Genomic DNA, 23,490 nt, shown 5'->3' with positions numbered 1-23,490 from the left:
TGCTGGCATCTGCTCGGCTTCTGGGGCAACCACAGGAAACTTTCAATCATGGTGGAAGGTGAAGGGGAAGCAGGCACGCCTTACATGGCCAAAGCAGGAGCAAGAGAGAGAGGGGGGAGGTGCCACACACTTTTAAACAATTAGATACTTTGAGAACTCTAATGAGCACAGCACCAAAAGGGTGATGCTAAATCCTTCATGAAAGATCCATTCCTGTGATCCAGTCACCTCCCACCAGGCCCCACCTCTAACATTGGGGATTATAATTGAACCTGAGATTTAGGTGGGTACACAGACCCCAACCATATCATCCCGTCTCTATAAGAAATAAAAAAGTTAGCCAGGCATGGTGGTGTGTGCTGGTGGTCCCAGATACTCAGGAGGCTGATGTGGGAGGATCACTTGAGCCTCGGAGGTCAAGGCTGCAGTGAGCTATGATTGCACCACTGCACTCCAGCCTGGGTGACAGAGTGAGACCCTGTCTCAACAACAACAAAAAGATGCCTGGGGTTGACATTATCTGAAGGCTTGACTGAGTTGACTGAGGCTGGAGAATCTACTTCCAGTCACATGCTAGCAAGTTAGTGCTAGCTGTTGGCAGGAGGCCTCATGTGGTCCTCCCCATATGGCTGCTTTGATGTCCTCATAACATCGTGCTTGTCTTTTTATGACCTAGCCCTGGAAGTCACATTCTACCATTTGTGCATTTCCTATTGGTCACATAGGTCAGTCCTATTTAGTGCATAGGGCAAGGTCTGAGAGGGGAGTAGTGCTGACTGCCCATGCCCTCTCCTGGTGCACGCCGCTTCCAGCACCCAGAAGCTCTCCTAACTCCGTTATTTAGGGTTTTCATATGGGATTTCATTACATGGGTATGACTGATCAAATCACTGACCAATGCTGATTGGATCAATCTGCGGTCCCCCTCTTGTCCTTGGAGGTCTAAGGCTGGGGCTGAAAACTCCACAACTCTAAGCGTGGCCAGCTCTTTCCTTGAAACTGCCTCCGTGCTCACCTTCAGTCACCTCATTAGCATAAACTCTGGGATGGCCAAAAGGGGCTTCTTATAAATAACAAAAGGTATTCCCATTGCTTAGGAAGTTCCAAGGGGTTTAGGAGCTCAGTGCCAGGAACTGGGGACAAAGACCAAATATGTATATATATATATATAAATACTACAGTAGTGAATTTTATATAGCAAACATGCATTATTTTTCTTTTTGGCTAAAATTTTTTTCTAGTTATAAAACTGGTACACACTCATTGCAGAGGACTGGGGGAAGGAGTAAAATATTAAGAAAAAAATAAAAATCACTTGCCATCCTGTCACCTAGTATTTTCTTTCTAGTTCTTTTCATGCAGTTATATATAACATTTTGATCTTTCTTTTTATGTTACAGAAGTCATATTTGCTTATTGCAGAGTAATCCAAAGAGTACAGAATGTCTAAAGTTAAAAAAGTTATTTAAAAAAAAATGATCCTTGCCTGGGAGGAACTTTCTATTGTAGGTTGAGAGGGGAGATAGAGGGGCTGTGGGTCAGAGGATGCCCTGGTCAGGGTTGGGTGCCTGTGTCTCTTTGGAGGCAGCAGAGGTCTGCACAGCAGTGTATTACCATTATAGGGAAATGGGGGGTGGGGTGGGATGTGTGGAAGGGGAATTAAACTGCCAAGAAGAAAACAATTATTTTTATGTTGAGAAGCATTATTTTCAGGGGTCAGAAGCCCTTTGTGGGGCAGAGGGAAATTAAGGAGGTATTTGATAAACAGGTGCAGCTGAATGTGTGTGGTTAAAGTGCAATCCAGTAGTTATTTATTTGTCCGGATTGTTTATAACCTGCTTCCAGCCTAGACAAGTAGATTTGACCCTTCTGTCCTGGCTCATTCAGGCCACTTAACACTGTTTACCTTTGGGTGGGGAGGACATGCATGATCCGCTGGCCGAGTGCCTTTGTAAGGTCTGTAAATAGGATGCATTCTGGTTAAACTCATTATTGCATCACAAAAGCCAGTATCTGATGGGTCTCGGCTCTTTTCTTTTGCACTGGGGAAGACTGGAGGAGAATGAAACTTCCTTGAACCAGTGATTGGGTCTCTACCAAAGACAGAAACTTAAAGCTAGTGAGAGCCTTAAGATATTTCATTTGAGCACTTGGCTGGCACCATGTAGGTAGAGACACTTTAAAGTAACAGCGCTTTGCTACACCTGATTTGAATCATCTGTGGAGCTCCAAAAAAAATCCTAATTAATCCTAAGACCAGTTATGTCAGGTGGGGTCCAGGCACTGTTATTTTTTTAAAGCTCCCCAGGTGATTCCAGTGTAGGTCCAGGACTGAGAAGCAGTCCTTGAAGATACTGGTGTACCCTGACCTGCCTCCAGCCTTCTTTGCAAGAGATGGATGGGGGTTGGTTGTAGTTGCTCTGTCATAGAACACTGCAATTCAAAGGATACCTAATGTTATGAATGTAGGTAAATTGTTTGCAAAATGTTCTGTGTTTCAGGAATACTGCAATCACTTGATTCAAATGTCACCATATGTGTGTGTATATACAGTCATGGGTCACTTAATGATGGGGACATGTTTTAAGAAATGTGTCGTTAGGCAATTTCATTCTTGAGTGAACATCATAGGGAGTATTTCAACAAACCTAGATGGGATATATATTTTTTCATTTATATATTTTATTATGGAAAATCAAATGTCCCAGCACTGTTACTAAATAGCAGTCATTTCCCCTACTTGATCTGCCACGCCAACATTAAGTGCCATATATTAGATCTCTATATATGCTCCATTATAATCATACAGGATCACTGTTGCACATGTGTTTCCTCATTGACTGAAATGTTATTCAGTGCATGACTGTACATATAGTAAAAATGTTATGCAGCATATTTTAACATACTGATATTACTAATGAGTTGTCCTCATGGTGACTTTAAGTATCATAATTAATGCCATCAACCAGAATATATCAAATAAATTCAGATACCACTTGTTCTGTTTATTTCCTTCCCCTGCCAATTTTTTATTTTTCCTGATTCTGCTGAAGCCAAGATGGGGTTCTGTGTAAGATTTTGTTTGTGAGGAAAGGTTCTGCATGAATTAAAGTTTTGCAAGCCATGGGCATTTCATTGTATGGGCCGTTTTGAGGTCTGTCATCTTGCAGATTAGATTAGCTTACACTGAGGCACAGTCACCTGCTGGGCTAGGCAGAGAGCTGCACTCCACTAGTATTTGAGCTGTCCCGGCTGTTCACCAGCTGGATCCACTTCAGATAGGCATAGCCAGGGCAGCCGCCATTCCCATTTGTGGGGGAAAAGGGAAGCTATCACAAGAATGGGCTGCAGCTGTGGGATGAGGTGGGCAGCCCAGCGATGGTGTCATTGTCAAGGGGCCATTGAAATGTCCTTAAGCAGTCATTGGCCAAATCCTATCCTCTATGGATCCAGAGCCACAGAATATTCCAGCAGAAATATGTCTTAGCCAGCAGCTCTTTATTGAGGACTGATTGTGGGCTAGGCTCTGTGCTAGGGTCTTTACAGATGTTACTAAATCTTCTCAATAACCCTATGAGACAGGCATTATTATCCCCATCTTACTGATGAGAAAACTGAGGCTTAGAGAGGTTAAGCAGCTTATCCAAGACCACAATTAATAAGTGACAAAGCCAGCATCGGAACCCATGCTAGTCCTCTCTAAAGCCTTCTTAGAAATCATGTGATAGATGAGAAGATCAAGGTCTGGAGAAGAAAAGCAAGTTGTCTGAGATGACACAACCAGCTCTAATTGGTGGCAAAGCTGCGCCTATAACTCACCTGCGCTTTTCACAACCTGCAGTACGTGACCACTGCCGAAATGAAGAGGCAGCGGTGTGCGCCTCCCACCTTCTGAGTGGCTCAGGCACAATCAGTGTTGAGTTGGCATGAAATGAGAACTTAAACTCACCATGCCACTTTAAGAAGAACATGGAGAAGGCAGGCAGAAGTGACCTTGGAGAACAGTATCTGAGCCAGAAGGCAGGAGGTCAGCAAGGGAGTCTTGAGTGGGAAACTCAAGGGTAGCCTGACTGTCCTTGTCACAGGTTTAGCTGGGCACTGTTAGTTCCCCCCTTTGTCAGTTTGTGGGAATCTGGGCATCAGGGATCTGTTTCAGCCCTTCACATTTGTATTTGGGTGTGCTCAGCTTAAAACGATAGCAGCCTGCAGGAGCTCAGCTCTGCCTCCATTTATGGAGGGAAGAGAAACTAAGGAATGCTCTTTGGGGTGGTGTTGGGGAGCAGCTACATGGGAAAATGAAGGGTGCAGCACCAGTAAAAAGGTGCTCCCAGGACTCCCTCCCAACAGCACTCGGACCAAGGAAGAAGCATTTAATTTCAGCCAGATTTCTAGATGGTTGCTTTTATTTGTTTTCATCTGAATTTGTGCCAAGGATTCAACTTTTCCTGCTTATTTTATTAAAAACTTTATACACAGCATTAATAAATAGATATAAACTGCCATATACATGACAAACAGAGGGGCTAAATGAAATTCCCAAGGGTCAGCTGTTGAGTAAGTAACAAAAGCACATCTTGGCATGATCAAATTCCCATATATGCAAATTAGGGACAGTGCTTTACCACAGAGTGTTTTAATTAATATTTATAAATCACAGAGTGCCTTTGAAAGGGCCAGTAAGCTGTTTATATTATTATCATATCACACAAATAACAAAACCTTTGGAGATTGCTGCCTACTTTGCATTTTGGTCTGAGAAGTAAGTCAGCATGTTGCGTGTGTTTCTCTCCCTCGTAGGTGTGGTGTCAGCACAGCGGCAGGTCACCGTTCAGGAAGGACCCTTGTACAGCACGGAGGGCTCCCACATCACTATCTGGTGCAATGTGAGTGGCTACCAGGGACCTTCTGAGCAGAATTTCCAGTGGTCCATTTACCTGCCTTCGTCACCAGAGCGAGAGATGCAGATCGTCAGCACCATGGACTCTTCCTTCCCCTATGCCATCTACACCCAGCGCATCCGCGAAGGGAAGATCTTCATAGAAAGAGTCCAGGGGAACCCAACCCTATTGCACATCACAGATCTTCAGGCCCGGGATGCCGGAGAATATGAATGCCACACACCCAGCACCGATAAGCAATACTTTGGGATTTACAGTGCAAAGATGAACCTAGTGGGTAAGGAGAAGCTGTCTTCACGTTGCCAGCGTCTGGCCTGACTCAGTTCTTTAGTAGTGTAATTTTGCTTTATGCCATGCATTTGACTTTAAAAAAAATCCCAAAACTCCCAACATATTTTAGGGGTCAACAGATAGCACAAGGAAACTAAATTTCTGTGTTCACTTCTAAATAATAGGTGGTTGAGGGTGAAACTTTAAAAAGGTCTAATGCAGAGGTTAAGAATTTCATAACTTAACTAACCCTGTAACTGGTGAAAAGGGATATGAAAACATAAGGCAAGGACGTTTGTGGTTGATGATCTGAATGACAACGAAGGTGAGACTTATGACATCAGTTGGAAGAGAGGAGAAACCTCTCGGAAGGATAGGCCTTTGGGTAGCTCTGAGACCCACGGGGCACTGCTGAAGCAGGAAGCACATGCGGCTGCGGGTCCCTGCTCAGACCTTGTACATTGAAGGTCCTTTGGCTCCATGCGTAAGGAACTATGAACTGGCTGTCTCCCTTGTTGCTCCTTAATGCTGAAGGAAACATGAGGAAGAGGGATGCAGGAGCTTCCGGTGTGGGCAGCACTGGTCACAGTGTTTGCCAGTGTCAAAGGGTTAACCGTATCAAGGCTGTTCTGTTTTTCTGCCTATCTTAATGTCCAGTTTTTATTATCACAACTAAGCAGTGGGTGTTGCTAGTTCTTTTATTAATACACATACTATCATTTGTTTATTTTTCCTTTCTCTAACTAGTCTGTGTCCCAGCAGGAGACCTTTTATTTTTCATGTGTGTGTGTGTGTGTGACAGAGTTTCGCTCTTGTTGCCCAGGCTGGAGTGCAATGGGGCTCACTGCAACCTCCACCTCCCTGGTTCAAGCAGTTCTCCTGCCTCAGCTTCCCAAGTAGCTGGGATTAGAGGCATGCACTACCATGCCTGGCTAATTTTGTATTTTTAGTAGAGACGGGGTTTCTCCATGTTGGTCAGGCTGGTCTCGAACTCCCGACCTCAGGTGATCCGCCTCCCTCAGCCTCCCAAAGTATTAGGATTATAGGTGTGAGCCACTGCACTTGGCCGTTCCCAGCAGGAGACCTATAAGACCCAATCCTTGGGTGAGAACAGGGAGAAAACACATACTAGTTGTGACTAGGGTACTCTCATCATACAGAGAGGTGGTGCTATTTAATCTCCAGAAAGGTGCAAGCAAGGATCAGGGTATGATTCTGACCAAGGGATCACGGAGAAAATCTCTTCTCTTGCCTGAATCTCTCCAGACTGTGGCTTCCTTCCAGTGAGGACCCCTTTGATCGATGAATTACGTGAAAATTAAACCCACTAAAAATAGGGTATGATGATTATTGTTTCTACCAAAAATGTTTTTTTAAAAAAATCATCTTCCTAGGGCTGCCTTGCTGAAGTAAGTTACAGGATGGGGATGTGGGAAGGAAAGAAAGGATGTTGTATAGAAATGTAAAACTAAAAGTTCCAGGAGGTATTTCCATTAGAGGATCAGTCAGAAGTGAAGTTAAAGTATCTCAAAGCAGTGCCAGAATCAACAACAAATGTTATTTGACCTATAAGACAATTGTTTAAAGACAGTATTTTCAGGGAGTTCATTTATTATGTAATATGCAATACACCCCATGTTTTATCCAAGTGTTATTAGAATTCGAGACAGGTAAGTGTAAGCACCAAAATAATGCATTTCCAAATCTGAACAGAAAACTTTCTGTTTATGTGCATTTGGGGCTGTCTGTGGCCTTGAATCGATGGTTCAAGGATGACTGTTAGGGACGCAGTGCAGTGACACCTGCGTGGAATGGGAGCTTAGCCCCGGGAGTCTCAGATTCTGTGGCTTTGTGACTGCAGTCTCAGGACATTTCTGTGTTGCAGTGATCCCAGACTCCCTGCAGACCACTGCCATGCCCCAGACTCTGCACAGAGTGGAGCAGGACCCACTGGAGCTCACTTGTGAGGTGGCCTCGGAGACCGTTCAGCACAGCCACCTGTCTGTGGCCTGGCTCTGGCAGAAAGTTGGCGAGAAGCCCGTGGAGGTCATCTCCCTGAGCCGAGATTTCATGCTTCACTCCAGCAGCGAATATGCCCAGAGGCAGAGCCTGGGGGAGGTGCTGCTGGACAAGCTGGGGAGGACCACCTTCCGCCTCACCATCTTCCACCTGCAGCCTTCTGACCAGGGCGAGTTCTACTGCGAGGCCGCCGAGTGGATCCAGGATCCGGATGGGTCATGGTATGCTATGACCCGAAAGCGTTCCGAGGGAGCCATGGTCAACGTCCAGCCAACTGGTCAGTCCCTCTGAGCCTCTTGTCCTGTCCTTTACTTGGTGGTGAAAGCTGTCAGATACTGGGAGAATGTGGAGACTCCTTCTTTGGGCACCTCTACCAGGACAGCAGGTTTTCATGTGAAGTTAAAGCCTGTCTTGTGTGCGGCCGGAGGGAGCTGAGGGATGTGCGGGACATAGGTATCCTAAGACCTGAGTCACAGGCAGGTGCCACACAGACTGAATCCTGCTTAGAGACATGCTTTCTTCCACCTATGTGGTGTTTACACTTTTTTGAATTAGAAACTCATTTTAAAAATTGGGAGATTTCTGAGAAACCATTTGTATCTTAAAACTCTGGGCTTTCATTCCCATTAGCCACAGTTGCTGCCCCGCTTAATGATGTTGCCTTCCTTGGGTACCCATCTGGTTTCATTTGCAGAAGCCATTTGAGATAATGAGACTTCCATCCAAGGTCTAACATTATGAACTAGAGAAATTTTGGCTTAAATTATTATTTTTTATCTAATAATTGTCTTTGGTGATATTTTGTAGTTTCCAAAATGCTTTATCACATATTACTTCACCATCCCCCAGATGTTTTGTGAGGTGAGTAGGTGGTAGTACTCCTATTTTGCAGGTGAGGATGCTGAATGCAGATTACTTTATGTTGGGGCTCAAGAGGAGTCATAGGGCATGTTGATGAGGCCAGTCTGAGAGTACCAAGTTCCACTGTAGATGTTTTCTTAAGTGAAGGCCTGGAAGCGGTCCTTAGGAGGTTGCATGATGTCTTTAGACACCATCATTTGTCTTGAGGCAAAATGATGGTGGCACAGCCAGCTGAAACCCTCCCTGACTTCTCTTGGTATCTCCTGTGGCCCCAGACTCTACTCCCCAGTCTCATGAGCCCACCAGGCTCCAGGCCAGAGCTGACAGCTGTTGCTGGCTGCCTCTGCTGGGCTGAGGGCAGGTTCTCACATGGGCCTTCAGTTCCCCCAGCTTTGATTGGAGCGTGGTTGTTGTGCCATCACTAAGTTGGTGATGAGTGGCCTGAAAGCCTTTCCTTGTGCGGATGCTCACTTCCAGTGAGGACTGTGGTGGTTCTGGTGAGTGAGTGTGGCTTTGTGGGAAATGAGCTGGTGAGTTGCAGTACAGGTGGGGTCCTTCTTCAGGACCTGTCTCTTGGGCTCCCTGTCCCATTTGCTGCAGTTAGTTGTCTGGGTCTTTGCATACTTTCTCTGCCATTCTAGAGTAATGCCTCAGACTCAGCTAACAGTACACATTTTGGGGCTTCTTCCCAGAAGTCTTCAATTGGAGGCTCCTGGGATGGGACCTGGGAAGCTGGATTTCTGGCATGCTTCCCAGGTGATTCTTCTGCTATCTACATTTTTTTCAAGCAAAGCTTCTAGGGCAGAAGCAATTCTCTGGACATCACTTTAATAAGTCATCTAATGGATGTGAAATCTTTTACCATAGGGGTTGGTAGGGATAGGGAGCACTTTATCTGCTCTGTAGGACATTTAGCAGCTTCTGGATTTTTCAGTATTAAAAAATCTATCCAAGGGGCTTTATTTTATATTTATCCTTTCCCTTCCTGGATAGTTTTAAGATCAACTTCAAAAATTTGGGCCAAATTTTGAGTCTTAATGCTTTTAAATTAGGTTGCATCAGTTAATCTTCTTTATTTTAATCTTACCAATTTGGAATTAGAACTTTTTGAATTTACCCTGAAAATGTATCTAGACTAAGCCATCAAAAGGAAAACTAAGTGAAAAAAAAGTTGATGACTTCACTCTGCATTCCTGTGCTGTTTAGGTTCAGCAGTTGCATCTCCAACTCTACCCTTCTCAGTTTATTTCAGTAAACATGTAGCCAGTCTCCACAGCATTGAAGGTGTGATGGTGATAGGCATTAAGGGCTTCAAAGATGACTAGCACTGGTCCCTGCACTTAGGCAGACCTGAGAACCAATGGACAAGTAAAATGTGCTAAGTGCATTGATAGCATTTGTATAGAGTGCTCTGGGAATACCGGAAATAGGAAGTGTTCTTGCAACGATAGTTTTCTCTGAATGGGATGGTTGATAAGACAAATCCAGGAACACCAATAAGTTTCTTGACTTGAACTGAGTCTGGAAGCTTGAGGAGTCAGCAGTAGAAGAAGCATAAAAGTGCAAAAGTGTTTGATATGTTTGGCAAGCAGAAAGGAGTCAAGTATGACTAGTTCCAGATGTTGAGTTCCAGATGTGTGTGATGAGAGGAAAGGGAGCCCAAAGCCCCAAATGCAGTGATATAGAGCCGGGGCTTGACTCTGTGGGCCAAGAGTTTTCAAGCTGTTCTTGGAACCCTGGAAGCCCCTCAAAGGTGCCTAGGAGGTTAGACATGGGTGTGTGTTGGTGTTCATGTGCACGTGTACATACCCAGGAGTGCAGGGAGAAGGCATGCGAGGGCCTGGGTGGTCCCCCCTTGCTTCAACTATGTTTGGCAGCAGAAGATTTTATATGAATAAAAAGTCCCCTTCCTTTGTCCTCTTCTTCATAAAGTTTGAAGACCTCTGCTGCAGACAGCTGGAGAGGAGGTAGAGATTTTTAAGCAGGGAGTAAGACAATCAGATCAGGGTTTCAGAAAGAAAAACCTATGGAGGCCACCTGGAGGTTGATTAAATCCGTTGCATCTGAAGCCAAGAGACCAGGTAGAAAAGAACTAATAAGAGCCAAGGCTAGGTCAGTGGGTGCCAGAGGTGAAAGAATAAAGAGCACAATGGAAGGAGGGGTCCAACTGTCTAGAAGCCCAGGGGCTGGGGCTGTGGCTCTGGGGGTTCCTTGAACTGTGGGAGGGAAGGAACAATAATGAGGACATGCGGGACCTTTGCATTTGTGGCAGCATTGGCTGCCTTTTCTTTTTGTAAATTCCACTGAAAGAGCCCATCCATCAGATAGACTCTGATAGAGATGCTCAGTATGCGAAACACCCAGTGGGTCCTCAGACATAGGGGTCTGGGGCTCAGAGACCGAGCCTGAGAGTGATCAGGGCCCTGGAAGAGCCCATGGGGTTAAAATGGGAAAGGGCCTGGGAGAACAGCAGCAGTAAGAGGTGACCAGAGAAACAGGTGAGAGAGTGGAACAGAGTGGGCAGGCCAGCAAGAAGAAGAGCAGGAGAGAAGGGATCATAGAGCAGGCTCAGAGGCCTCAACCTGCTTGAGGAAAGCCTTTGATTAGGATGGGGGTAGGGGTAGGGGTAGGGTGGATCATTCGTGACATTTGCTAAGTCAGTGAAGCCTAATTTCAGTGAGATGAAGTGGAAGGGGTATTGGAAAAAGCACAGGTCAGTTTCTAGAGAGGTAATTGACTGGGCATAACCAAGGGCAGAAACGGGGGTGATGCGGGTAAATCTTGTGTCTTCAACCTGGGAACATGAAGGTGTCACCAAGGCATGGGGGGATTCCCCTGAGATAAGCAGAGTCTTTGGCCGCTGAAAGAAGAAAGCCAGAGTTACAGCCAGGCTAACCTGGAGCAATGGAAAGGTCTGAGGTCTAGGGTACCCCTTGCACAGCTCCAGTGGTGTTTATGTGGAAGGAGTGCTTTTCTGCCATTGATGTCGGGTTATAAATGACTAATTGGGTTGACGTGAGAGATAATATCCAGCAGATAACACGGGGACTGTCCCATATGGGTGTGTTCATCCAGGCAGATGGTGGCAGAGTGAAATGTGCTTCCTTCAATCCATGCCTCTTAAGACTGGTCTCTTGGGAGCTGGAAGCTGTGATGGCAGCTACTTCATTGGAGGGGAGGCCCTGGAGTTGATGACGTGGTTTTCCCTGTCAGGAAGTTTGGCTGCTAGAGGAAGTAGTTAGGTCACTGGAAAGGGGTGTTTGCAGCAGGACACTGGCCTATATCGGGGGGAGGGGCTGGAGAGCCTGAGGAGCGGGAGGGGTAAAGCTGAGCTGGGGCTGGAAAAGAGGAATGTGGATGCTGCTCATGCGTGACTCTTATGTTTTCTCGGGGAAACAGAAACCTCGTCTGCTTGAAGAGTGCCTAGGACGGGATGAATGGGCAAGATCTTGAAGATAGTGGGAAAGACTAGACATGCCAGTCTAGGGAAGGCAGACAAGGTCAGAGCTAATGAATCTACATGGAATTCAAACATCTCTGCCATGAGATTTTTTCCACCTCAGTGTTCTTTTTAGAGGAACAGAGCTAGAACTGGGCAGTGGTCACAGCTCCAGTCTCTAACCCTTAACTCCGTTTTCTTCCCCCTGACTTCTGCCCTGGGTGCCTATGAGATACGATAGCTGTCTAATGGGATTAATAGCCACTGTACACTGGTACATAGGTTGTGGTGATGCTGTTAGTGGTGATGAGGCCCTCTTTGGTCACCCCCTCACGCCTGGTTAAACACCCAACTCAACAAAAATTAGCCAGATATGGTGGCTACTCTGGAGGCTGAGGTGGGAGCATGGCTGGAGCCTGGGAAGTCGAGGCTGCAGTGAGCCATGATCATGCCACTACACTCCAGCCTGGGCAACAGAGCGAGACCCTGTCACAATAAATAACTAAATAAATAAAAATTTAAAAAACACCTAGCTCTTTGGAGGCTGCTTGGGTTTAGTAATCATTTCAGAGGCTGTCTGGCTTTCAGCAGAAGTAGGTACTTTCCTACTAAAGTACCTACTAAGTACTTCCTAAGTGGGAAAGTACCTACTAAGGTTTAACCAGGCATGAGTACTTTGTAGGTACTTTCCCACTAAAGTAGGTACTTTCCTACTAACGTTAAGTACTTAGTAGGTACTTCAGTGGGAAAGTACCTACTTCCATTGAAATCTGCCTAAAGATTTGATCTGACAGGTGGTAAACTAGTGAACAGACATTAGTTTTTATTTTTTCTATGTAATTCTGTTAGGGTTTTGTCATAGCTACATCTTATTTCTAGTATTCACATGGCGGGGGGTAGAGAGGGAATTTTAATCTTTGAGCATTTGTTAGGATTGGGCCAGCACCTAGGCCACTCTGTAATTTTTTCCCACAGACCTCAGTGGGGTAAGTCTTACAATATCTGCTGAAAATGTTTATAATGCTGTTGCTTAAATAGAGTTCTGGGTGCATATATCAAGGCTAGATATTTGTAATCCACCATTTGAGTGATATTAGTAGCTTCTCACTGAACTGGGGGTCTCTTGCAAGACATCTAAAGCTTCAGACTGAGCCCCATTGGTTTAACTGGGGTAACAGTTTGCTTAGACCGTCTGGGCTGAAGTAGTTTTGAATTCTGTCTGTGATATTCAGGCGTTTCTCTGGACCTCAGATAACCTGGGTCTGAGTTGGATTTTACTCTCAAGCCAAGTGCTGTGGTCTTCCCCGCAATTAGTATTGTAAAGAAGAGGAAGGATAGTGGGAATGTGCTAATGTGGTTTAGTTGGCTGGGGCCCTCATTCACCCAGAATGCGTCTCTTTTCTTAATTGTTCTCTCAGACAAAGAATTCACTGTTCGGCTGGAAACAGAGAAGCGGCTGCACACGGTGGGCGAGCCGGTGGAGTTCAGATGCATCCTGGAGGCTCAGAATGTTCCCGACCGTTACTTTGCTGTCCCTGGGCCTTCAACAGCTCGCTCATCGCCACCATAGGCCCTAACGCTGTGCCTGTCCTCATCAGCGAATTTGCTCACCGGGAAGCCAGGGGACAGCTTAACGTGGCCAAAGAGAGCGACAGTGTCTTTATGCTGAAGATCTACCACCTCCGCCAGGAAGATAGAGGGAAATACAACTGCCGGGTGACTGAGCGAGAGAAAACCGTGACGGGGGAATTCATTGATAAGGAGAGCAAGCGTCCTAAGAACATCCCCATCATAGTCCTCCCCCTCGGTAAGTAGAGAGATGTGCTGCTTTCTTCTCCTTTGGCTCAGCATCATTTAGGAGAGGTAGGGGGAGAGAGAATAGTGTGGTGAGGGTGAGGGGAGACAGATGGAACCCTCGAGGTTAATGCAGAGCTGGGGGAAAAACCGTTGAGCCTCTCTTCCCTGTTGTAGCCCACCTGCCTACATTTAGCAGTCTCCCCATAGCAGAGGATCAGGATCAGGGGTGTCCAGGATCAGGGTGTCCAGATAGGGCTGGGCATAGGCCTATCTGATTGCTAGCAGCCCTGTGCATACACAAGCAGTGCCAGCTCAGCTTGGAGGGAAACCAGGAATCCCAGAAAGCTGTTTGCTCTTGTGTGGGAATCAAGTCCCAGAAGAAGTGGGTAGATAGATGCCTGCCTTGAAATCTCACTTAAGGAGAGCTGGTCTTTTATGGGAGGATTTTAAATCATAAAGTGCATTATTAAGGATTTGCCATCTGGGTTTTTCAGGTATAAAGGCTGGCATTTCCCTAAATGGCTTTTCCCTGTTGAAATTGTGTTTCTAAAAGTCAGTGGATGGGACCTCTCACATCTTCCTGGAGCATAGCCTTTTAAGCTTAGCTGATTTCTGAGGCTGCCTCAGTGGGCTCCCAGCCTTCATGTAGACTGGCCTTGTGTGGGTGGGTAGTGGCCATTGCTAGGGATTCCAGAAACTACCGGTGTTTGCTTGTGTTGTGTTTAAACATTCATAGTATCAAGATATTCTTATTAATCTCATTCTCCCATAGTTCTGTTTTTAGTAAAGAGAATAAAAACCTATGATGCTCTGATTTTAAACAAGTGGTAAAGATTTAAGACTAACCTTTAACCTTTTCTCAGCTGCTAAAACTATTCTTTCTCTGAGCCTTGTAATAATTTCCTTTACTTTTTATATATGTTTTAATATTTAAAATATTTCTCTTCAAGTGTGAAGTAAAAAGTAGCCATAGGGGTCCTCTTGTCAGTCTTTTCTTCTTTTCTCATCAACTGGATTATTTTCTTTTATGCTTATTATTATTTTGTTAAAAACCATGCACACACATACCTAATTATCTTTTTTTTCCTGGCAATACATATTTTAATTTGTTTCATTTTTATGATGACAAATAATTTTCAAGTTTATTTCCTTGTTTAAATACAAAGCTAAACCACAAACAGGTATAATCAAGACATTGTGTCTCACATTTATACTCCCGTCGGATCCTCTTCCAATTTGCTGACCACTGACCAGGCTAGCATGGGGGAGGGGGTGGGAGGGAAGACTTTCTTAGGTAACACCGTCGTAAGGCCCGAGGTGGGGTTGGGGGGAAAATCAAAGATGAGAACAGGCTCTCATACCTGTCTCCATTCACATTTACCTGGGACCAGGGTGGGCAGGAGACACCAGGTCATGGCTCCTGAGCCCCGGCCCCCTGGACTGAAGGGACAGTGTGTGAGAATCAGTTCTGTGAAGGGCGGGAGGAAGCAGCCACCTATTCCTCCTGCCTTCACTGTTAAGGTGAAAACCTTAGCCCTATCCTTGATTCCTGGGGGCTGCCGGGCCCTGTGTGCTCCCCTGCACACCTGGGTGCCTTTCTGAGGCTGGCAGCAGCGGCTGGGGTCAGGGGTCCTGGGCTCCTAGGCTCACACCTCAGCTCAGTTGCATCCTTGCAGGAGGACACTGGGTATCTGACAAACACAAGGCCTCGACAGCAGGTCTGGAACTTTCAACCCCAGCAGGATGAGGGGGAATGGGGGTGGATGTCAGATAAGTAATCTCTGGTTCCACTACAAAACTTTATTTTTGATTAGAGTACCATTCTCAATCTCTTCTACAAAAAGCCAAAGAAAGCAAAAAAAAAAAAAAAAAAAAAAAAAAAAAAAAAAAAAAAGCAGCCACTTCACTCACTTCAAGACCTGTATACATGTAAGTTGTTTTCTGTGGTTTTTTTAAAAATTATTTTTAATTTTTATTATTATTTTTAAAATAAATTCAGTGTTCACATTTCTATAAAGAATTAACCTAGTTTCAGGAAACCCTGCCCCAGCAGGGCAGGTAAGCAACACTCTCCCTGCCCACATCTAGTTTGATTTCACGCCCTGATGCTTCAAGGTGCCCAGAAAAGCGGCAGCTTGTGGAAGAGGAAATCTATGCCCGGCCCGTGCTTGGGGCCAAGGGCTCAGTAAGCTTTCGAGAAAACAGAGGGGAAGACTAGCTTACTGCAAAAACCTTTTTAAAAAATATTCATACACTTCAGTGAGCGCCTGTCGAGACGTTAGGAGAACAAGAGCTTGGAAACATCCCGTCCAGGCCATTGGGAGGCAGCGTCTTCCTCACACCCCGTCCCTGGATGTCGGGGGTGCAGGGGGAAGGTCCTGGCTCTTCCACTGGAGAAAGGAGACTCACCTAGCTTCCTAGTTCATGTTTGACTATTTCCTCTAAAACCTGTGCTGAGTCTTTGACTGCATGCACGGGAAGCACAAACGTTCGGCTTGTATGCAAAAGAAAGTACAAAAACAACTAGAATATAAAAGTTTTGGTAATATAAGGCCATCTGTTCAAGTCCACCTTGGAAACCTGTAACAGATATTTAAATACTACAGTGAAAAGGCATCTTAATATACTTTTTAAAAACATCTGAAGTAATCCGCTAAGATTAAGTGTGTAAAAAAAAATTCAATTCCCTTTGAGGGCACTTTGTCCTTTGAAGAAGGGAAAGTGGGGCGGGGAGGGCGCGGGGCCCACCGGTTAATGCTTCAGCCACGGGTGGGCTTCAATGGAAGCCTTGCTGCGGTCCCCATAGTCATACAGGAGCTCCTCCCCAGCCGCCATGTCTTGGGAGGCGATGAGGGTGAGGTGAGGTACGCCGTCGATGTCGTGCAGTTTGGTTTGGCAGTTCCCACATTTGCTGTGATTGATCGGTCTTCCTAGGCAATTTGTCTCTCTAGTTGCATCCACGCAGTAGGTTTTGCTCAGATACTGAAAATAGTACATGTAGCAGCCCATGGAAGGGTCCTGTGCGTACAGAGCCTCCCGTTTCTTGGCGTCGGTGATCTCGATGAGGTCCCCGTGGTATTCCACCACAAAGTCACCCCGGGAGAACTGCTTGGTGGCAATCACACCCCTGCCTTTGCCATCGATGAGGTCAATCTTCATTCCTTCTTCCTTCCCACTTTCAATCAATTCATCTATTCTTTTCCTTTCTTCAGACTGCAGCTCGGCTTTGCTCTTCCTGGAGCTCCTTCGGACAGGGTAGAAATCCGTAAGTTTGCGATTCTGTTGCGTTTTTCCTTGAGCTTTTTTTTGGGGGGCCTGTTTGCCCTTGATGGGCTTTTTCAGGGCTTGCTTGGCGATGGCTGCATTGGTGGAATCACAAGATGAGGGTGGAGTTTTTGGAGGTTCTGCTGCTTCAGATTTTTGGTTTGGAAAAGGTACCAGGGGACCTCTCCTGGCGTCTTTGATCTTCTGTTCCTCGGACTTCATGGCGCTCCGTACTGCGTTCCCAGCATTTCTTTTCTCTTCTCGTTTCCTGTAGATTCCGGCTAATGGTTTCCCCTGGCATTTGACTTGGTGGTGTGTAACTGAGTTCTCTTCCTGAAGGGGGAAACGCATTCCAGAGCATTTGTTCGGGCTCATGTAGGAATAGATCTTTGACTGCCCGGTAAATACGTTATCCCGTCGGTGCGGGACCTCCCCGGGCCCCTCCGCTCCACCATCTCCGGGCCCGGAGCCGTCGCTGCCGCCGCCACCGCCGCCGCCGCCGCCGCCGCCTCCACCGCGCGGGGCTTGGACATCTTCCTGCCTGCAGCCCGGCCAGGCCCATGGCAGCGCGCCCCGCGCCCTAGCCGCCGCCGCTACCGGGCCACCACCGCTGCCGCTGCCACTGCTGCTGCTGCTGCCGCCGCCACCAGCGCTGCCGCGGCGCCCCGGGGAAGGGCCGGCAGCGCCCCATGGCGCCCCCTTCCCCCGTGGCCGGCAAGGCAGGGCCCGGCACCCTCGCACCGCGGCAGCCCCGGGCCGCCCGGGGTGAGGCACGCAGGGAGGGAGGCGCAGGCGGTGCGTCCTCAGCAGCCCGCCCGCTCCACCTAATTATCTTGAAATTCTTTTGTTTCTTAGCCTTTTCCGCCCTGCAATGCCTAGCATGGTGCTTTGCATAGAGTAGGTGCTCGCTGAATACCGTACAACTGAAATTATTGAATTGAATGCCCACTGTCTTTACTATTTTCCTGTCAGTCTGTGCTTGCCTTAACCACGGACTCTCTACTTTTAAATCTGCAACTAATTCCTCATTGTTTTCTAAGGATCAAGTGAAGGGCAGCCACGCTGTTTACTTCCTATATTTTTTGTGCTAAGATTTCCCCCAACCCCTTCTGAGAACTGGTTTGATTATCTGTGGCCTGCTATATTGCTTTTCCAGCAGATAACTGGGTAGTTAAAATCCCCCAGCACCACCAGATCCTGTCCCAAGGCCACTTGTGTAAGTCGGCTGAAGAACAACAACAATCACATCGATAATGGTGATAATGCCTTGGATTTTAATGGCGCTTTTCCTCCTAAGAGACCAAAGTGCTTCTGCATATATCATCTTCTCCGCTCCCACCTCTCAAATCCTCGTAGAGGCCAATATGATATCCATCGAATGAATGAAGAAATCAGAGCACCACACAGGAAGTGACAGAGCTGATTGTTCAGTTAGTGGTTGAGCTTGCATTGCATTAGGAAATATTTGCTTCTAACTCCACACCCACCGCCCTGCGCTTAGCCTGTGCTACACCATCAACTTCCTGATTTGAAATTTCATTTGCGAATGTGTACTCAGATTTTTATTAGTTCTGTCCTAGTTTTCACTTAATCCAGAGAGTTTAAAATTGTCGGCTGCCTTTTCTCAGGCCTGGAGATTCTTGTAAATAGTGTTAGTGGGCAGTGAGGCACCAGGTCTGTAGTTGCCTTTGCCTCAGCTGCTGTAATAAAATAGCATTTCTTCTTGTAGCCCCACATTCTAACTATGTGGGTTTCCAGGCTTGCTCAAGCAACAGAGCACCACCAAACAGTAGCCCTTTCAATAAATGAGCTAGGACTTGCGTAAGAGTCCACTGGGATGACAGTAGGGGATGAGAGTAAGGTCCTGCAAGTCATTCTCCTACTTAAGACAAGTGAAAGGATTTTCTTCCTTGATGCTGCAGTTGCCCTTTTAATCCCTTATTTTGAATTGGTAACAGTGGGGATGAGTCTTTAATCTAAAGAGGAATATTGTTGTTATTAATGATGATGAAAAATAATTACCTCATCTAATCCTGTCAATGTCATGCCCTAAGAAGTAGGCACTATTAGTATCTCCATTTTTCACATGAGAAATTGGAGCTTTGGTAGGTTAAGGAAGAACCACAGGATTACAGAGTTAGGAAGTCTCCAAATGCATCCCCTTAACCATTAGTGCTATAGATGGTGACTGTTCAGGAGCCTGATTATCTCTATGAATCATCCTGGTATGACTCCTGGGGGAGGTTGCCCTCCTGGGAAAATTGCTATTCCCTGCCCCATCCAGACCTTTTATTTTTCACATAAAACAAGCACATCCAGAATGGCTAGCAGGCATCCTCACTATAATAAGAGCTACATTTTGAGGCTCAGTGCTCGTCTTTGTTTCTGCTTGTTGGGGAAATAAAGGAGAGAAAAGATTTGATTCAAATGCATTGTTATGTGTATGTGTGTGTTTTCTCTTGGTAATTGGGTGTGCGTCTTAAAATCTGGGATTTGATTTAATTAATTGGTTTAAATTATTGCATGTATTTAATGTGGGTGGTACCCCAAAATTGGAGCCAAATTAGTTACTTTGTGTTCTTTAATACTTACAGACCTTCTGAACTCAATATAGATAATTATACAAAATACTACAGGCATAATTAAAACATATTAGGCTATCTGTGATGTTTATAAAAACAAAGAGTTATGTGGAATAGTAAAATTAATCATGATCATGATGACCAGTTTTTGAAAACCTACTATGTGTTAGGTGAATCTATACGCATCATCTCATTTACTTTTTAATATTTAAAGAATTCTACAATTAAAGGTGGCTCTCTACCTGTCTTACAGAAGAAGAGGCTGAGGCATGTCGAGTTTAAATAATTTGATTGAGTGAATTCAGATAGTTAAGTGAGCAGCAGAGGCTAGATGAGACAGAGAAGGGAGTGGAATCCTTATCCCAAACTTTTGATTGGCCGAATGTTTCTAGAAAGAGAGCAAAGGAGCCCCAGGGCTGACTGGACAGGCGGGAGAGTGGTGGATGACGAGCTGCTGGCTTTGTTTTCTTCCTGTGTGTTAATGAAAGAATGAAAGCCTGCTCCTCATGCACTCTGCGAAACTAGACCATCTGTGCTCCCTTATTACCCACACTTAAGCACACGTTATCATCCAAATACTTACTGTCAGTTTTTTTTTTCATATTTCCTAAATTGTCCTGAAGGACTCAAATGGCACATTATGGATGTTCAGCTTTTATTTGACTGCTGTAGTATCGAATGGTAGGAAGAGGGAAGTGAAGTAGGATTTTGGAGTTACTCTTCTTGCTGAAAATTCAACTTGAAAAACCCTGAACTCCAGCTGAATAGATTACCCAATAAATTGTTTTATGCCCTAATCATCATGCCACTATGTTGTATTTCTTAGGTTCTTATTCAGGCTCAGGTCTTAGAACCTCGTTATCACAGTTCTCTGCACACAGCAAAGAACATCCTAGATTATCAGATCTAAAACCACAGGGAGCAATGCCCAGAACCAGCCAGGGCTTACATCAGCTAGGGTCAGAGTGTTTTTGACCCTCTGAGGCTCACCGTACCTGAATATGATTCCATTTGCACCCCTCCTCCTGTTTCCTCTGTGGGGAGGGCGCTGTGGAGACCATAAAGCCTCCAGGGTGTTTCTCTCTCCCTCTTCCTAGAGAGCAGCATCTCCGTGGAGGTGGCCAGAAATGCCAGCGTCATCCTTGAGGGCAAGGACCTGCGCTTCTCCTGCAGCATCCGCATGGCAGGCAGGCTGCAGGGTCGCTTCTCTGTCATCTGGCAGCTTGTGGACAGGCAGAACCGCCGCAGCAATATCATGTGGCTAGACCGGGATGGCACCGTGCAGCCAGGCTCGTCCTACTGGGAGCGCAGCAGCTTTGGGAGCGTCCAGATGGAGCAGGTGCAGCCCAACTCATTCAGCCTGGGCATCTTCAACAGCAGGAAGGAGGACAAGGGCCAGTATGAATGCCATGTGACTGAATGGGTGCGGGTGGTGGATGGCGAGTGGCAGATTGTTGGGGAGCGCCGGGCCAGCACTCCCATCTCCATCATAGCTCTTGGTGAGTGAGCGGTGGGACTGGCAGAGGGTCTGGTATGGAGACAGCTTCAGTGTCAAACACCTTATCCTGACTTTTGTCTGTCAGAGTTCTAGCAGGAAACTATGGCCAGTCTTTTACCTATACAGTTTGAAGTACTTTCCTTTATATCTATTTTGTTTCTTATAAGGGTTTAATTAATTAAGATAGTGCTAGCAAGGACTAAGGGACCCACAGTGGATGATGGGGCTCCTGAGGGATAGCAATAGCTGGAAGCTGTGACTACTCCTCGTCTGGCTGGGAGAGAGTGATGTTATCAGAACTCCATCCAGGTTAGTGAAGCCACCCAGCCATAGTGGTGGCCCCAGGTGGAGGAGCATGGCCACTGCCAGCCTGGCCTTAAAGAGAGCAGAGTGGCTGAGCACTGTGTGGCATGTCTTTCCTGCCCTGCTCCTCAGGGGCCAGCCTTCCTGAAAGAGAGCAGAGAAGGGTATAAAATTATCTGTTGTCATTTATTTAGCATTTACTATGTTCCTGGCTAATCCTTAACACTTAAGCTTAGTTGTCCCATTGAATCCCCACCTAGCCAAGTGACAGACACTTTCATTTTATGGAGGAAACTGAGACTGAGACACATTAAATACTTTGCCTAAGGCTAGAAGTTTCTACTACCTGATGGGGCCCATACCTAACAAAGCTATTCCCTCATTAGCATGGAATGAAAAGATACCTTGAGATTTGCTAAAACCAAGGAAGATTAGATTTGCTTCTCACTGGGGTAAAGAGGCTTCTATCAACATTTATCTGCCTGGATATAAACAGTATATTAGATTTTAAATGACCAGTCTGTGACTTTGCTGGGAAAGAAATTTGTTATGTCAGGTCTTCCTGTTTATCAGGAGACATCGGTTGTCCTCAGCAACTTTATGTCCCACTCCCTGGGACTGTGTCACCACCTTCCTTGCAGGTCGGGATGGTGGTGCTTTTGGATACTTCCAGTAAAGACGGCAGCCCCGAGTGGTTTTTGTCCTTGACAGAGTCCTCCATTTTCTTACCCCTTTGAGATTAGAATTACATTTGTTTTCTAAAGCTTAATCCTAAAGATTGACCTGCTTTTTGCAGTAATTATATGGCTCAGATTTCTGTCTTAGAAACTTCCTCCAGTGATTGCGTTTCCTGATAAGCTCAGTTCCTGTGTCCATACTCAGCAACTATGTGGACCCAGTGAGATGGAACTTGGGGGACAACTTTTGAATGTCCAGTACTGGTTTTTTTTTTTTTTTTTAACCATCCTGGAAGGTTAGGAATGTCCAATGAGTGATTAGAGTTAGTGAGGATTGTTTCTCTAGAAGTAATTTATGGTATCAGGTTATCCCCTGAGTTTTTTCTTACTCACCATATGTCTGGTGGTTCTCACAGCCAGGGGCACTGAGGGGCTCTGCCCTGGGATCTGGAGGCCAGCACTGTTCACCTGATCTCCACCACTGAGATACCTCTGGTTACAGCCATAATCAGGTGGCCCAAAGGACTAAACAAGGAAGAATGGGAGGGCACTCTAGATTAATTGAGGTTGTCTTTTCAGTCTAAAGTTAACAATGACACACATGAATTTTCATATCAGTATAATTAGATGCGGGTCCCAAATGTACAATGGGCCATTATAGCTGTTCAGTTAGAGCAGCTTGGGTGCTCTGTGACTGTGGCATGTGTCTGTGTCAGGACTAGACAAAGTCATTTGCTTGGGGAAGCTCTCTCCCCTTCAGGTGTGAGGCCAGGAGCACCTGGTGTGGGTCCTGTCCCTGAGGTTCTGTCCTACACCACCCTCATGCAACACCTACTACACACAGATGCACAGTGACTGTCAGAGATGCTTCATGTTTAAGGATGGGCCTCCGTGTCATAAACTTTTTTAAAGGGTATATAGAGATAGCCCATGAAATCCAAATCAAAGGTCCAGAGTTTTCAGCAAATTGTACCTACCTATTTGCCAACTTAACCTCCCCATAGAAAGCCAAAAGATTCATCCTGTGTCCAGTCTTTCACATTACAGTGTTTAAAGTACTTTTTTTAAATTTCTATTTCATTTTTTAACAAAATATTTAACAAAATATAGTATATCTCATGTGCCAGGTACTATTTGTAATGTTTATAAACACTGATTTATTTAATCTTCACAGAGACTCATTTTACAGATTGGAAAACAGAGGCAGAGAGAAGTTAAGTAACTTTAATGTCACTTAGCTGGGAAGTATCAAAGGCTTGGCTGCTGGCTCCAGAGTCTGGACCTTTAACCACCGTGTTATGCTTTCCATGGGTAAAGTAACCTAAAAAGGCCCCTGGAATCAGTTACATGTGGTTGGAGACTAACTCTGTCATTGACTTACCAAATGCTTGATATTGAGCAATTTATCTAACCTCTCTCTGCATCAGTTTCTACATCTGCAGGAAGAGATGACAAGCCTGCCTGTTCTACAAGGTTGTTTTGGGGATTCAGTGGAGCATGATGAGAGCAAAGCAGTTGGCACCATGCTTGCACCTAGATAGTGCTCAATAAATACTGGCTACTGTTAGCTTTATGATTGTGATCAATGTATGAATATTAAACAGTATTTCCCGGCTGAAGGAACTCTGAGGTACTCATATTGAGGAGTCAGTATTAGAGCTTAGCAGTGCTGCCCATTCAATAAGGAATATTGAGAGACCCACAGCCACTGAGACTGCAGAACCCTGCATTTAGGACAATTGTCCCACCCCACTGGAGGTCCCCACCTGCTCTGTTCTTGGATTTCATGAGGGCCGTGAGAAAGAGACTGGAGGCCGACTCCATCTGCTTCCCTTCTCGGCACCAGTGCACTAAGGGACCAGGAAAAGAGGTGTTGGGGCTG

General features: G+C 45.8%; 1 protein-coding gene and 1 pseudogene across 1 annotated transcript in view; one reads left to right on the top strand and one right to left on the bottom strand.

Annotated features, from left to right (window-relative positions):
* The first annotated feature begins 4,769 nt into the window (after positions 1-4,769).
* LOC129528459 (immunoglobulin superfamily member 3-like) overlaps positions 4,770-23,490 on the top strand; it is a 38,613-nt gene continuing 19,892 nt past the window's right edge. The window contains 5 exon segments of the mRNA XM_055368856.1: positions 4,770-5,175; positions 7,054-7,464; positions 12,906-13,019; positions 13,022-13,294; positions 20,228-20,629. Coding sequence (XP_055224831.1) covers positions 4,770-5,175; positions 7,054-7,464; positions 12,906-13,019; positions 13,022-13,294; positions 20,228-20,629 — 1,606 coding nt within the window.
* On the bottom strand, positions 14,376-17,096 carry LOC129528208 (N-lysine methyltransferase KMT5A-like; annotated as a pseudogene).

This window comes from Gorilla gorilla, chromosome 17 (assembly GCF_029281585.2).
Source record: "Gorilla gorilla gorilla isolate KB3781 chromosome 17, NHGRI_mGorGor1-v2.1_pri, whole genome shotgun sequence".
Classification (NCBI taxonomy): domain Eukaryota; kingdom Metazoa; phylum Chordata; class Mammalia; order Primates; family Hominidae; genus Gorilla; species Gorilla gorilla.
The sequence above is the reverse complement of the archived record's forward strand: the minus strand, read 5'-3'. Positions and strand labels throughout refer to the sequence as shown.